The sequence below is a fragment of the Colossoma macropomum genome, unplaced genomic scaffold, assembly GCF_904425465.1.
Source record: "Colossoma macropomum unplaced genomic scaffold, Colossoma_macropomum, whole genome shotgun sequence".
Classification (NCBI taxonomy): Eukaryota; Metazoa; Chordata; class Actinopteri; order Characiformes; family Serrasalmidae; genus Colossoma; species Colossoma macropomum.
In genome coordinates this window covers 850,561-865,000 of record NW_023494791.1, presented here as the reverse complement: position 1 = coordinate 865,000, position 14,440 = coordinate 850,561, and the positions used below count along the sequence as shown (strand labels likewise).

General features: G+C 44.0%; 1 protein-coding gene across 2 annotated transcripts in view; it reads left to right on the top strand.

The window, feature by feature from the left end:
* Positions 1-14,440, top strand: part of foxn2a (forkhead box N2a) — a 65,739-nt gene that overhangs the window by 34,775 nt on the left and 16,524 nt on the right. For both annotated transcript variants that reach the window (XM_036573614.1, XM_036573613.1), the window contains exon 2: positions 7,202-7,770. In XM_036573614.1, the coding sequence (XP_036429507.1) occupies positions 7,216-7,770 (555 nt within the window). In that variant the 5' untranslated portion in view covers positions 7,202-7,215. The remainder of the gene's footprint in view (positions 1-7,201; positions 7,771-14,440) is intronic.

Genomic DNA, 14,440 nt, shown 5'->3' with positions numbered 1-14,440 from the left:
TTAAATTTGGAAGGGGTGCACAGCGTGTTGGTGTCTGACATACTGTAGGTAAACGGAAAAGCCATTTTCCATTAGTTATTTATTATGATCAGTTCAGTTATTGTAACTCACATTGTAACTAACATCTTAACATGTTCTGACATTTATCACTGTGTGGTCACTGTGTGGTCACTGTGTGGTCACCAGCGCTGATAATTTCCCTACTTTTAAACTTGCAAAGTGCTCAGTAAACAGAGCTAAACAGCTAAAATAACATGTTTTAGTCTTTAACAGGAACTTCAGAAAAAAGAGACTAAAAAATACAGTTAGTTGGTTAGCATTACTGCTACTGAGCACTGATTGGTTAGCATTACTGCTACTTAGAGCTGATTGGTTGGCTTTACTGCTACTGAGCACTGATTGGTTAGCATTACTGCTACTTAGAGCTGATTGGTTGGCTTTACTGCTACTGAGCACTGATTGGTTAGCATTACTGCTACTTAGAGCTGATTGGTTGGCTTTACTGCTACTGAGCTCTGATATGTTGGCGTTACTGCTACTTAGAGCTGATTGGTTGGCGTTACTGCTACTGAGCTCTGATTGGTTGGCTTTACTGCTACTGAGCTCTGATTGGTTGGCTTTACTGCTACTGAGCGCTGATTGGTTGGCTTTACTGCTACTGAGCTCTGATTGGTTGGCTTTACTGCTACTGAGCTCTGATTGGTTGGCATTACTGCCACTGAGCGCTGATTGGTTGGCGTTACTGCCACTGAGCGCTGATTGGTTGCCGTTACTGCCACTGAGCTCTAATTGGTTGTTATTACTGCCACTGAGCGCTGATTGGTTGTTATTACTGCCACTGAGCGCTGATTGGTTGGCATTACTGCCACTGAGCGCTGATTGGTTGGCATTATTGCTACTGAGCGCTGATTGGTTGGCTTTACTGCTAGTGAGCTCTGATTGGTTGGCTTTACTGCTACTGAGTGCTGATTGGTTGGCATTACTGCCACTGAGCGCTGATTGGTTGGCATTACTGCTACTGAGCGCTGATTGGTTGGCTTTACTGCTACTGAGCGCTGATTGGTTGGCATTATTGCTACTGAGCGCTGATTGGTTGGCATTATTGCCACTGAGCGCTGATTGGTTGGCATTATTGCCACTGAGCGCTGATTGGTTGGCATTATTGCCACTGAGTGCTGATTGGTTGGCATTACTGCCACTGAGTGCTGATAGGTTAGCATTATTGGTGCATCCATAATCTGTATAGGTTCCTAGATGACCTCTTGAGCCTTTCTGACGCTCTCTCTGCCCCCGTTCTCCCTCCTGTTCCCCAGGGTGGTCCTGCTGTGGTTCGTGTTGGTACTTGCTTCCCGCGACTCCCCTTTCATTTGAGGTGCTGACAGGCCTGTCAGACAGACCACCAACTTCCCCATGGGGTCTCCCCAACTACCTGTTCCCGCAAAATGTCAGAATCCCTCCTCTCAAACACGGCACAGAAATATGGATTTAATTTTTATTGGCCAATCAGAAATGAGATAACGCTATCAAAATATGAAAAGAGAGCCACGTTTCGGCTCAGATATTCAGAGCAGTGGGTGAAAGAAGGTTAATATGAATTTTACTGATATTTCTTTTAATATAATACAGTGTGAGGTGTAAACAGAGTGATTCAGAGCGGTTTGGTGTGAAATGGTTCAGATGTCTTTACAGTGGTGGTGATAGGAACCAGGGGTTGCCATGACTACAACACAAATATAGACATTTTATTTACTATCCAGAACCACCAGTGAACCTACACGAGTCTTCTGAGTTTATATGGAATGTTGATGATGGAAAATAGTGGAAAATCTGATATAATAAGTTTTCTTTGGGGACTATTTTGCCTCACAGCGCCCTGCATGTATCCCTCCACCATGAATGGAGTTTAAGTTCTCAAAACTATCATAAAACAGTGTCTCAGTCATCAGGCAGTGAATTCATAACCATTTCATGTAGTAACTTTCTGTGAGGGAGCTTTCAGAGGTGGACGTCTGGTTCCTATCACCACCACTGTGAACAGTTCTGACTCGGTAAGTTTATCTAGAACGGAGCGTTTCACACCAAACCACTCTGAACCACTCTGAACGAGTCCATCATCAGGATTTAATTAAGCAAACGTTTTGTAAAATCAGTCTCACTGTTGGCAGCAAGTCATTCAGCTGACTTTAGTTTTTGACTGAAACTGATGTAGAACACGCAAGTGGCGATCATTAGGGGTCCAGGCACCCCGTAACATCATACAAATGATGCGTTTTAAGAATGGACTCTATTTTTGGTGGCTGTGGGGTCTCAGAGGAAATTTTCGACGCATTGTCCTATTGATAACTGGTGTGGTAAGCAACAGATTTTTAACAAATAAATCAAAATGCCTGGATTTGTGTTTGCGCAGTTGTAGACCTCAAGAAAACCAAATAACATTTCATGTTAAAATCATTATTCTGGACGCAGCGATGCAGCGAGTTGGTTTCTGAACTCTTCGTTTTCACTGCTCATGAGTTTTCATGTCTGCCTCTTAGACTTGCCACAAACCACCGGTGTGACCCACTTTTGTCCTAAAGCCACCAGTGAAAGCCTACACCACCACCACCCCCCCAAACCCCCCGACCCAGACCGGGGTGTCTGGCTTGCACGCGTCTGCCTGGGCTGAGCGTTTTGGGGGAGGATGATGTGGAAGATGATGAATCTGGTTGATGGCTGAGCTGGATGGACTTTCCCTGCCGTTCTCATTCACTCCTCTGGCTGAGCCACCCCCCCCACCACCCCACCCCTCCCATCCCCCTAATTGAAGTGAAAGCCTGGTTGTCATGGTGACATTGAGGGCATAGATTTAAGCTTGGTGTGAGTAGACAGGAGGCACTGGCTGATTCTCTCTTAACGCCACTGACCTGCTTTCTCTCTTAATGCTGTGACTAGGGCCACCGCACCCCTCCACCCCCACCCTCTTATGAACATAATATTTGTGCAGATGGACTTAACTGACGTCTGATAACCCTCTGTTGACACACATTGCTTTGTGGTAGATAAGAAAACATTGAGTTAAACCGGTTTTAGTCACATGATTCAGCCTGACAGTCCTGTTGTGGCTAAATGGGGAATGACAGCGCGTGTTAACTGGTGATGTGGAACTCGTTCAACCATTTGAAGTGCCAGTATTTGTAATGGTGAAATCAGTATTTTTAATGCAGAAATCAGTATTTTTAATACTTAAATCAGTATTTTTAATACTTAAATCAGTATTTTTAATGCTGAAATCAGTATTCTGGTTTGTGTTGTGTTTCATGACGAGAAGATGGAGAAAACGCACAAACCACCAAGTCAGAGAAACAGTGACTTTGTTTTAACAGAACTGTTTTAAGCTTTTACACACCGAAAGCGATTTATTTGTGCAGTTTATTCGAACAACAGTAGATTAATTAGAGCATGTTTATAAACAGTGTCTTGCACACCAAAGCATTTTTTTTCAAATGGTGAAAATGCAACATTTTAATCGCCCTCTTTCCAATTTTCCAAACTTCTGTAATGCACACAGTCGGACGATATTGTCTCTCTACAGCCTGTTTTACAAAGACAATATCAGCTAACGTGGGGTTGAGCAGGACAAAAATATTATAAGACATTTTCACGATACACAATATGCATCACGATATTTCATTTTTCTGAGATTTCACTTGTAACAAAGCAGAACCTGTAGTGCCACACAGAAAATACTAAAACAATAACGATAAACTACAACAACGATTTTTATTCAGTGTTTTACAAACTGCACTGCACTAAATCCAGTTAAACAGGCTTAGTTGTGCTCACTTAGTAATGATGTAACGTAACACAGTTCTTTAAATACTGACTGCATCCACTGCAGTTATTGTCTGTAAATTTAAGTCCAGGTCTGTTATTTTGGCCAAGAAGACCAGAACATCCACTTTTTCTGGCTTCAGTCTTGAACACTGAACATGCCAAACTACGAGTTAACTGTGGTTGTGATGTCACAGCGTGTAGCTGTTTGGTCGCCTTGATTATTCTAGCTCATCCACAGCCACTCGTCCACTCATTCACAAGCTCTGATATTAGGTTAATGTTCCCTACTTAAGACAACATTGCTGATAAAAGTGGCTATAATTAAAATTGCAGCTCTTGTGATTTGAAAATTGCACTCTTAAATTGTGATTTCAATATGAAAATGATTAATCTTTCAGCCCTAGCTCAGACACGCGTATTGTGACATAATTTATCACGTGACATAAGATATCACCATATTGCTCACCCCTGTATCAACGTTTATACATCGCAGTTCTGTTCAGTCAGAGTGGAGTTCTGTACACAGACTTTAACAAATGTCAACTTTTTCGCCTCTGTTTTGTTGGCCTGCGCGTCTCCACCTGTATTTGGGAAGCATTAAGAAGACGTGTTTAAGACGGTCTAAATCCCTCAGTGTATCCTGGTGGGAATCTGCCGAGGCGGAATGTTTAAAGTGAGCGACGGCCTTTTTTAGGAGTCTGTAACTCTTCTCTGTGTGAGCAGATCCTCCTTCACTGCCTTTGTTTGTTACCGTGGCAGCTACACTCGGTTTACGTCACACGGTTTCGTGCATTTTAATGAGTACAAGTAAATGAGCGCGGTATCACTCTGATTCCCAATACCAGTATCGGTATCGATGTATCCCTGGCCCTGATAATGATAAAATATTGTCATATTTCCCACGTCTACTGTAAACATAGGTGAGACAGAGGTGGGGAGGGTGAAAACCTTCAAATTCATTGGCATCCACATCAGTGAGGATCTCACCTGGTCTCACAACACACACCTCATCATCAGGAAGTCCCAGCAGCGACTGTACTTTCTGAGAAGGCTGAGGAAATTTGGCATGCCAGGCAGAATTCTCAGCACCTTCTACAGGAGTACGATCGAGAGTGTTCTTACCAGCTCCATCACGGTCTGGTATGGAAACTGCACTGCTCAGGACAGAAAGGCTCTCCAGCGTGTGATCAAAACTGCACAGTCCATCTCAGGAGCAGCCTTCCCCTCACTACAGGACACTTACCACACCAGGGTCATCAGGAGGGCCCACAACATGATCAGGGACAGTACACACCCCCGGCACCGACTCTTCACACTCCTACCTTCAGGCAGACGCTACAGGAGTGTGAAGTCCAGGACTACAAGACTGACGAACAGTTTCTATTCACAGGCCATCAGGCTTGTGAACACCTCACTCACTACCTCTCCCCCCTCCCACTCTGAACTGGTTTAACTTTTGGCCGACTTTGCACTAAATAACTGCACCTTACACACACTGTACTGCTGCTGTCAGAGCACTACTGTTTACATCTCTCAATGCACTTTATGAAGCACTGCTCTACATACTTGCACTACGCACATGTAACTCTTCTTCAACTTTGCACACATAACTGTACTTTACTTTTGTTTTACTTTGTGCTATTCTTATATATATATATATATATATTTTTTTTTCTTTATTTCTCTATTTTTTAATTCTAAGATTATATTAAGATTATATTTGGTGAATGGAGAAACAGCAAAGTAAGATTTCATTGTACAGTGTAACTGCCTGTTTCTGCTGTGCATATGACAATAAAACTCTTGAATCTTGAGCATTGCTCTGTAAAGAGCTCCTGTAAGAGCACCTGTAAGAGTCTGTGTAAGAAGCCTGGTTATCTTGATCTGAGCTGTAGTGCCTGAGAGGTGGAGGTGCTTCTCTTTAGTGTTTTTCTTTAATCCTTGAGTTTGATCTGGAGCCTCTCCTGCGTCTCCAGTGTGGCTGGAGTGATTCTGTGGATGGTTTTCGATTGAAAACCAACCTCCTTGAAGGCTGTCTAACAGCTGGTTGTGGTTGAGGAGGTGGGCGTGGATGAGAGGGCGACTAAAATCATCTTGGCCACTCGAGGAGAGCTCATCACTGACCCTCTGAAGGAGAGCCTCTCCACTGAGAGGGAGGGAGGGAGGGAGAGAGAGAGAGGGGGGGGGGAAGCGTACACTTTTAAAATATTTCCTTCTTCTTCTGTTGCGTGAAGCTAAATTGATGTATTTAAGTTAATCAGTGTGTTGATCTTGTGCAATAGTGTGATGTAGATATACGGTGTTTCCTCTAGATATTTTTTAAGCTGTGTGGTTGAACCTTAATAGCTCCCAGTGTTGTGCACGGTGTCAGGCGAGCAGTATCATCATACATCGAAAATGATTATTTTTCTTTTTTAAAACACAGTTTAAAAACTGTGAACACAATATAGACAAGTTTATTTACATATCACATTTCACACAGAGGCAATTCAGTGTGCTTTACATAAATAAAAACAAAAAAGAAAATCAAAATGAAAAATAAAGACAAAGTGCTGAAGAGTGAAAATCAATAAGTAATAAAGTGATGGTAGCTTAAAAATGTTTTAATGTTGAGATTTTGATGAAATTGACAGTCTACAGTGACATTTTTCACAGTTCAGGTCAGATTAGATTCTGTTTAGACAAACACAATAAAGTCAGAGAAGAGATTTAAACCTGTACTGGGAAAGCATTTGTGATAGTGTGTTTAAAAACGGGCTAAAATCACACTGAATTATTTGTGGGAATTTGCCATGGCGATGTGTTTAAAGTGACTGAAACCTTTGCCGTTTATGTGCTGTACAAAATTGCATTACACAAAAGAAAAGGAACATCAAAAGGAAAAATTAAGACAAAATTCTTAAGAGTGAAAATCAAAAGTAAAAAATAAAGTGACAGTAACCTAAAATGTGTTGTGTTTTTGATGTTGAAAGTTTGGTGAAATTGACATATTTTGACATGTTTGATGATTCAGGTCTGAGCAGATTCTATTCAGTCAAACACAATAAAGATTTTAACCCATGTTGGGGAATCGATTGCAATTGTGTTTGTGGGTTTTTAAAAATGGGCTAAAACGACGCAGTGAATTCCTGATGGAAATTGCTGGAAAGTGCTAAGGCGGAATGTTTAAAGTGACGACAGCTTTGCCATTTATGTGCTTAAGATAATTGCTTTACGTAAATAAAAGCAAGAAGGAATATCTAAAGGAAAAATAAAGACAGAATACTTAAGAGTGAAAATCAATTCAAATAAAAAAAATAAAGTGACTGTGTAACATTTTTGATGTTGAAATTTTGATGAAATTGACATTTTTTTTGACGTTTCTTTTTTCTTCCCTTCTCTTGTCCAGACCTCCTTGGTTTAATGGGTCCAATCATCGGGATGTCGCCAGATAAGAAAGCAGAATCCCCAGGTGCGCTGGAGGATCGGGTGGGCCTGCGGGGAGGCTGTGGGACGGGCACGCTGCCCGAGGCGGAGTGCGCCTCCAGCCCTCTGGCCACCAGCCTGGACCGCGCCCCCAGCACCGACGACGAGGAGCTCACCAACCTCAACTGGCTCCACGAGAACCTTCTGCAGAACTTCACGCTCGGTGGGCCCGAGGCCCAGACCAGCACCGGCCCGCTCTTCGACATCGAAGGCGACCGCGCTCGCTTAGCCGCCTCGTCCGGCTCGTCCGCGTCGTCTCGTGCAGGAGACAGGGACTCACTCAAGTCCAAGCCCCCGTTCTCCTTCTCTCTGCTCATCTACATGGCCATCGAGCAGTCGCCCAGCAAGTCTCTGCCCGTGAAAGACATCTACGGCTGGATCCTGGAGCACTTCCCCTACTTCTCGAGCGCTCCTACCGGCTGGAAGAACTCGGTGCGCCACAACCTGTCCCTCAATAAGTGCTTCCGTAAGGTGGAGAAGAGCCTCGGAAAGGTGAGCTCAAAGTCAGACGTTTATCGGTGGGTTATCAGTTCTAGATTCTTGGCTACGTGACATGCTTAGCACCTTCTTATCTGCAGTGTTTGACCACAACTTATCTCACAGACCCAGTTCAGCACCTCCCATCTACAGAACACCACAGTATCGTATCCTTATGTATTCACCTTTACAGCTCTATAAGGAACTGTTACAAGCACCCGCTCTTCAGCTAACAATGAAGATACTTAATAAGATGCCACACAGCAACAAAGTTGGCTGAGATTTGGGCACAAAGCCTTTCTCAGAAGTAGAAATGACGTAGTTATGGTAATGAAGTGTTACAGAGGATGATTAATGAATTGATGTCAGTGAGCTCTGACGTAAGGCGGTCGCGATTAGTGGAGATAATCGACGGCGTCGATGCTGAAAGTGCATTGGCATCAAGATTTTAAATCGACGTATCGCTTTTTACATTATTTTTATATATTTACCTTTTTGATTTCTAAAATACTTCAAATATTTTTTGTGATTCATTTTTTTTATTATTTTCCATTTAAAGAATAACAACCCCCCATTCCAGCTCCGACCCACAAACACACAGGACTTACAAAAGAAGAGAAGAAAAGCTACAACATAGCCACAACATAGGACACATGAGAATTGAGTTACATCGTTCACAACTTAAACACAGCAAATAGCCAAGCAAGCACAAGGGTCCACAAAATTCAGTGAATCCATGTATTAAGTGTTCCAGGGTCAGCATGGCTAATTCTTGCAGATAACAGTTCCAGACATAGGATATCCAGTAAGGTATGGAGCCAATGACGTACAGACAGGTTGTGAGTAAAATACTTAAAATATTAAATGCTCTTCCTCAATACCGCTACACAACTGCTGCGTGTATGACGTCAGTTGTTTTTGGCGCCATTCAACACTACAGTTTTAAAAGATCATGATGCTGCCTGATGCTGCAGCGGAGACTGGGTCACAAAAGAGGGTTCTGAAAGTTCCCAGAGACCCAAGGCATAGAAAGTATGGGAGTATTTCACATTAGCACAAAACAGAAAGGTGGTTTGTACAGTGTGCGATGTTTCGGTGGGCGACCACAGACGAAGCTGAAGTCAACTTCTTTTCGTTAGCTTCTTTGAATTTACCTGTTCCACCTTAAATGGGGCAGCGGTTGCATTCTGGCGCCTGAGGCGTTAGGAAGCCAATTTCAGCTTCGTGTACCACAGCAGCCCAAGCGTGATGCACGAGCACCTGAACAGAAAACCCAGGCGCTGATCTGGATGATCAGACCTCCAGATAAGCCAAAATCCCTGGAAGTGTTTGTCTATCCGTGGAGAAGGGAGGATTTTTAAGATCTTTTCTCCTTGTAGCTGCTAAATGCATTTATCATTAAAGCCATATTGCCTGACCTGAGAATTTCCACTGAATAAGTGTTTAAGGAAACGCTTGGGCCAGAATCTGGGCTCATTCTACGCTGATTGATGGCGCCGGAGTGTGTGTTCATGCACGTTGGGCTTGATTGGACATGTACCTTAATTAATTATTTTATTTCTTCTATTATTGCAAGCATAATTCTTTGTTTGCAGTCAATGCCATAATTTGATTTTTTAGAAGAAAATGAATTGCTTACATTAAGCGACTAATGGGTAAAATTGTCAATAGATTAATCTATAGAAAAATAGTCATTAGTGGCAGCCCTACTCTGACGCATAATATTAAAGGGAATGGCATCAATTTTTCTGAATTTCTACATAGTTAAGTGGTTAAGATGTAAACAGAGTCGTTCAGAATGGTTTGGTGTGAAACGCTCTGTTCTAGATAAACTTACCAAGTCAGAACTGTTCACAGTGGTGGTGATAGGAACCAGACGTCCACCTCTAAAAGCTCCCTCACAGAAAGTTCCTACATGAAATGGTTATGAATTCACTGCCTGATGACTGAGACACTGTTTTATGATAGTTTAGAGAACTTAAACTCCATTCATGGTGGAGGGATACATGCAGGGCGCTGTGAGGCAAAATAGTCCCCAAAGAAAACTTATTATTTCAGATTTTCCACTGTTTCACTAAATGTGCTCACTTTGTAATGAAGCGTAGTTAATCAGTGTTCTTTAAGTACTGACGACATCCATATGCTCAGAAAAGCATATTGTGACATAAATGATCCCCATAACGATGAAATAGTCATATTGCCCGTATCTGTTTACACATCACACTTCACCATAAACCGAAAATTCCTGGTCGAGGCAGCGCTGATCATGTGACCGCGCCCACAGTCATGGAGGACCAGTGAGATAAGGCTGGAATCCGGTCAAGGTCAGAGCCCCTCCCTGAGAGAACCTGCTCATTCAGATAGAGCAGCCTTATCAGAGCATTGTGCTGGTGGGGGTGGGGGGGCACTAGAGAGGCAGAAAGGACTGAAGGTGTCCTTTCACTGTTATACGTGGAACCCAATCCAGACACGCCATTACGGAGTGTTTTGGAGCAGAACTCTGAAGTGTCGTGAGGTTTTATTGCTGGTTCTGCTTTAACACTTATCTCCTGACGCAGCCGTCTTCACTCTGCTTTATCAGTACTTGATGTTATTGCTACACTCAGTTCTTCCAGGGTTCTTTAATAAAGGGAGTGGTTCTATCTAGAACCATGAGGTCTGATGGAGAGTGTGTTGTATATGGTTCTACACCAATCAGGCATAACATTATGACCACCTCCTTGTTTCTACACTCATTGTCCATTTTATCAGCTCCACTTACTATATAGGTGCACTTTGTAGTTCTACAGTTACAGACTGTAGTCCATCTGTTTCTCTGATACTTTGTTAGCCCCCTTTTACCCTGTTCTTCAGTGGTCAGGACCCCCATGGACCCTCACAGAGCAGGTACTATTTGGGTTGTGGGTCATTCTCAGCACTGCAGTAACACTGACGTGGTGGTGGTGTGTTAGTGTGAGTTGCGCTGGTCTGAGTGGATCAGTCACAGCAGTGCTGCTGGAGTTTTTAAACACCTCAGTGTCACTGCTGGACTGAGAATAGTCCACCAACCAAAAATATCCAGCCAACAGCGTCCTGTGGGCAGCGTCCTGTGACCACTGATGAAGGACTAGAGGATGACCAACACAAACTGTGCAGCAGCAGATGAGCTATCGTCTCTGACTTGTGGACAGTGAGTGGACACAGTGTTTAAAAACTCCAGCAGCACTGCTGTGTCTGATCCACTCAGACCAGCACAACACACACTAGAACACCACCACCACGTCAGTGTTACTGCAGTGCTGAGAATGATCCACCACCCAAATACTACCTGCTCTGTGAGGGTCCATGGGGGTCCTGACCACTGAAGAACAGGGTAACAAAGTATCAGAGAAACAGATGGACTACAGTCTGTAACTGTAGAACTACAAAGTGACCCTATATAGTAAGTGGAGCTGATAAAATGGACAATGAGTGTAGAAACGAGGATGGTCATAATGTTACGCCTGATCGGTGTGTATAGCACAAAAAGGGTTCTTCTATCATGATGATGTCAAGCTTGTAACAATAAAAGAACCTGTTTTGGTGTTTTATAGTACCATTTTCATAAAGCCTCCATACAGAACCATACACAGCACATTCTTCATCAATGTGATGAGCCATTTTTCACCATGCAAGAACCATTTCAACATGAGATGGTGCTATGTAGAACCCATGGTTCTAAGTACAGCCATTCCCTTTACTAAAGAACCCTTGAAGACTCATCTTTTTAAGGGTGTACTTTTTCAGGTTGCGGTTTACTTGGGTACTCGAGTTGCATGTTGACCGACTCACAAACAAAACTGATTACGTTAGAACCACAGAGCTGGAAATAAATATACTTATATTTTCATTTCTAATCTTAGACTGTCAGACTGGCAGTTCTGCTGCAGCCATGCGCCGTCGCTACTGCAGCGCGGTTCTCACGCAGGTCGCTGTAGCGTCAGGTTCTACATGCCTTCAAACAACGAGTCTTTTATTACAGATGAACTTCTGGTTTAAAGGACAGAACTGAAGAGCTGCACACAGTAAATGTGGTGTTTAAAGAAAGTGTGTTCTTATTTTTCTGCACACTCAGCAATGCTACACTCTTTAAAAAAGATGGTTCTTCAAGGGTTATTTTCTAAAGAAAATGGTTCTGTATAGAACCATGAACACTCAGAGAACCCTTTGCATGACTAAAGGGTTCCTCGCATCATGAAAGCGTTCTTCAGATTGATGTAGAATGTGCTGTAGATGGTTCTGTATAGGACCTTTTTGAAAGTGGTTCTATACAGCACCCCAAAAGCGTTCTTCTATTTGACAGTGTCAAGCTTGTAACAATAGAAGAACCCTATTGGTGCAGTATAGAACCCTTCTGAGAGGTTTTATATAGAACACCATCAGTCAGAAAATCCTTTTGTCATGCAAGGGGTTCTTTGAGTGTTTATAGTTCTTTATAGAACCATTTCTTTACTAAAGAACCCTTAAGGAACCATCTGTTTTAAAAGTGTACATCTAAACATTACAGCGCTGGATGGGGTTCACTCTCTCACACTGGAGGATGGGGTTCACTCTCTTTCTCTCTCTCTCTATCTCTCTCACTCTGAGGATGGGGTTCACTGTCTCTGACTCTGGAGGATGGGGTTCATTCTCTCTCACTCTGGAGAATGGGGTTCATTCTCTCTCACTCTGGAGAATGGGGTTCATTCTCTCTCACTCTGGAGGATGGGGTTCACTGTCTCTGACTCTGGAGGATGGGGTTCACTGTCTCTGACTCTGGAGGATGGGGTTCACTCTCTCTCACTCTGGAGAATGGGGTTCATTCTCTCTCACTCTGGAGGATGGGGTTCACTGTCTCTGACTCTGGAGGATGGGGTTCACTGTCTCTGACTCTGGAGGATGGGGTTCACTGTCTCTGACTCTGGAGGATGGGGTTCACTGTCTCTGACTCTGGAGGATGGGGTTCACTCTGACTCTGAGGATGGGGTTCACTGTCTCTGACTCTGGAGGATGGGGTTCACTGTCTCTGACTCTGGAGGATGGGGTTCACTGTCTCTGACTCTGGAGGATGGGGTTCACTGTCTCTGACTCTGGAGGATGGGGTTCACTCTCTCTCACTCTGGAGAATGGGGTTCATTCTCTCTCACTCTGGAGGATGGGGTTCACTGTCTCTGACTCTGGAGGATGGGGTTCACTGTCTCTGACTCTGGAGGATGGGGTTCACTGTCTCTGACTCTGGAGGATGGGGTTCACTGTCTCTCACTCTGGAGAATGGGGTTCACTCTCTCTCACTCTGGAGAATGGGGTTCATTCTCTCTCACTCTGGAGGATGGGGTTCACTGTCTCTGACTCTGGAGGATGGGGTTCACTGTCTCTGACTCTGGAGGATGGGGTTCACTGTCTCTGACTCTGGAGGATGGGGTTCACTGTCTCTGACTCTGAGGATGGGGTTCACTGTCTCTGACTCTGGAGGATGGGGTTCACTGTCTCTGACTCTGGAGGATGGGGTTCACTGTCTCTGACTCTGGAGGATGGGGTTCACTGTCTCTGACTCTGAGGATGGGGTTCACTGTCTCTGACTCTGGAGGATGGGGTTCACTGTCTCTGACTCTGGAGGATGGGGTTCACTGTCTCTGACTCTGGAGGATGGGGTTCTCTGACTCTGGAGGATGGGGTTCACTGTCTCTGACTCTGAGGATGGGGTTCACTGTCTCTGACTCTGAGGATGGGGTTCACTGTCTCTGACTCTGAGGATGGGGTTCACTGTCTCTGACTCTGGAGGATGGGGTTCACTGTCTCTGACTCTGAGGATGGGGTTCACTGTCTCTGACTCTGAGGATGGGGTTCACTCTGACTCTGAGGATGGGGTTCACTCTGACTCTGAGGATGGGGTTCACTGTCTCTGACTCTGGAGGATGGGGTTCACTGTCTCTGACTCTGAGGATGGGGTTCACTCTGACTCTGAGGATGGGGTTCACTGTCTCTGACTCTGGAGGATGGGGTTCACTCTCTCTCACTCTGGAGGATGGGGTTCACTGTCTCTGACTCTGAGGATGGGGTTCACTCTCTCTCACTCTGGAGGATGGGGTTCACTGTCTCTGACTCTGAGGATGGGGTTCACTCTGACTCTGAGGATGGGGTTCACTGTCTCTGACTCTGAGGATGGGGTTCACTGTCTCTGACTCTGAGGATGGGGTTCACTCTGACTCTGAGGATGGGGTTCACTGTCTCTGACTCTGAGGATGGGGTTCACTGTCTCTGACTCTGAGGATGGGGTTCACTGTCTCTCTCACTCATTGGCCGGTTTTTAAAGGTCCCATATTTTACATTTTTCATGCCCATTCATAACATTTGTGTGGCTCTATGTACCAAAACAGTCATCATTCATTCTTACATTGTTTTCAACCTCTTTTATCCCAGTTTATTATCATTATTATTATTTTTTTTAAAAATAAAACAGGTTGTTTTTGTTACTGTGCCTTTAAGCCCGAGATATGCAAATGAGCTCTCTTCTGATTGGCTGCCCTTGTTCAAAAAGGAGCCCGGGTAAAACACTCCTTATAATTTCAGTCCGAGTGGGTGGGGCTAAACTGCTGTAAGCTGGAAATGGGTGGAAATATGTGAGTGTGTAGGTATCTGTGACATCACAAAAACAGCAATTTGAGGCTATTTAAGCGGCTTTGTTTGC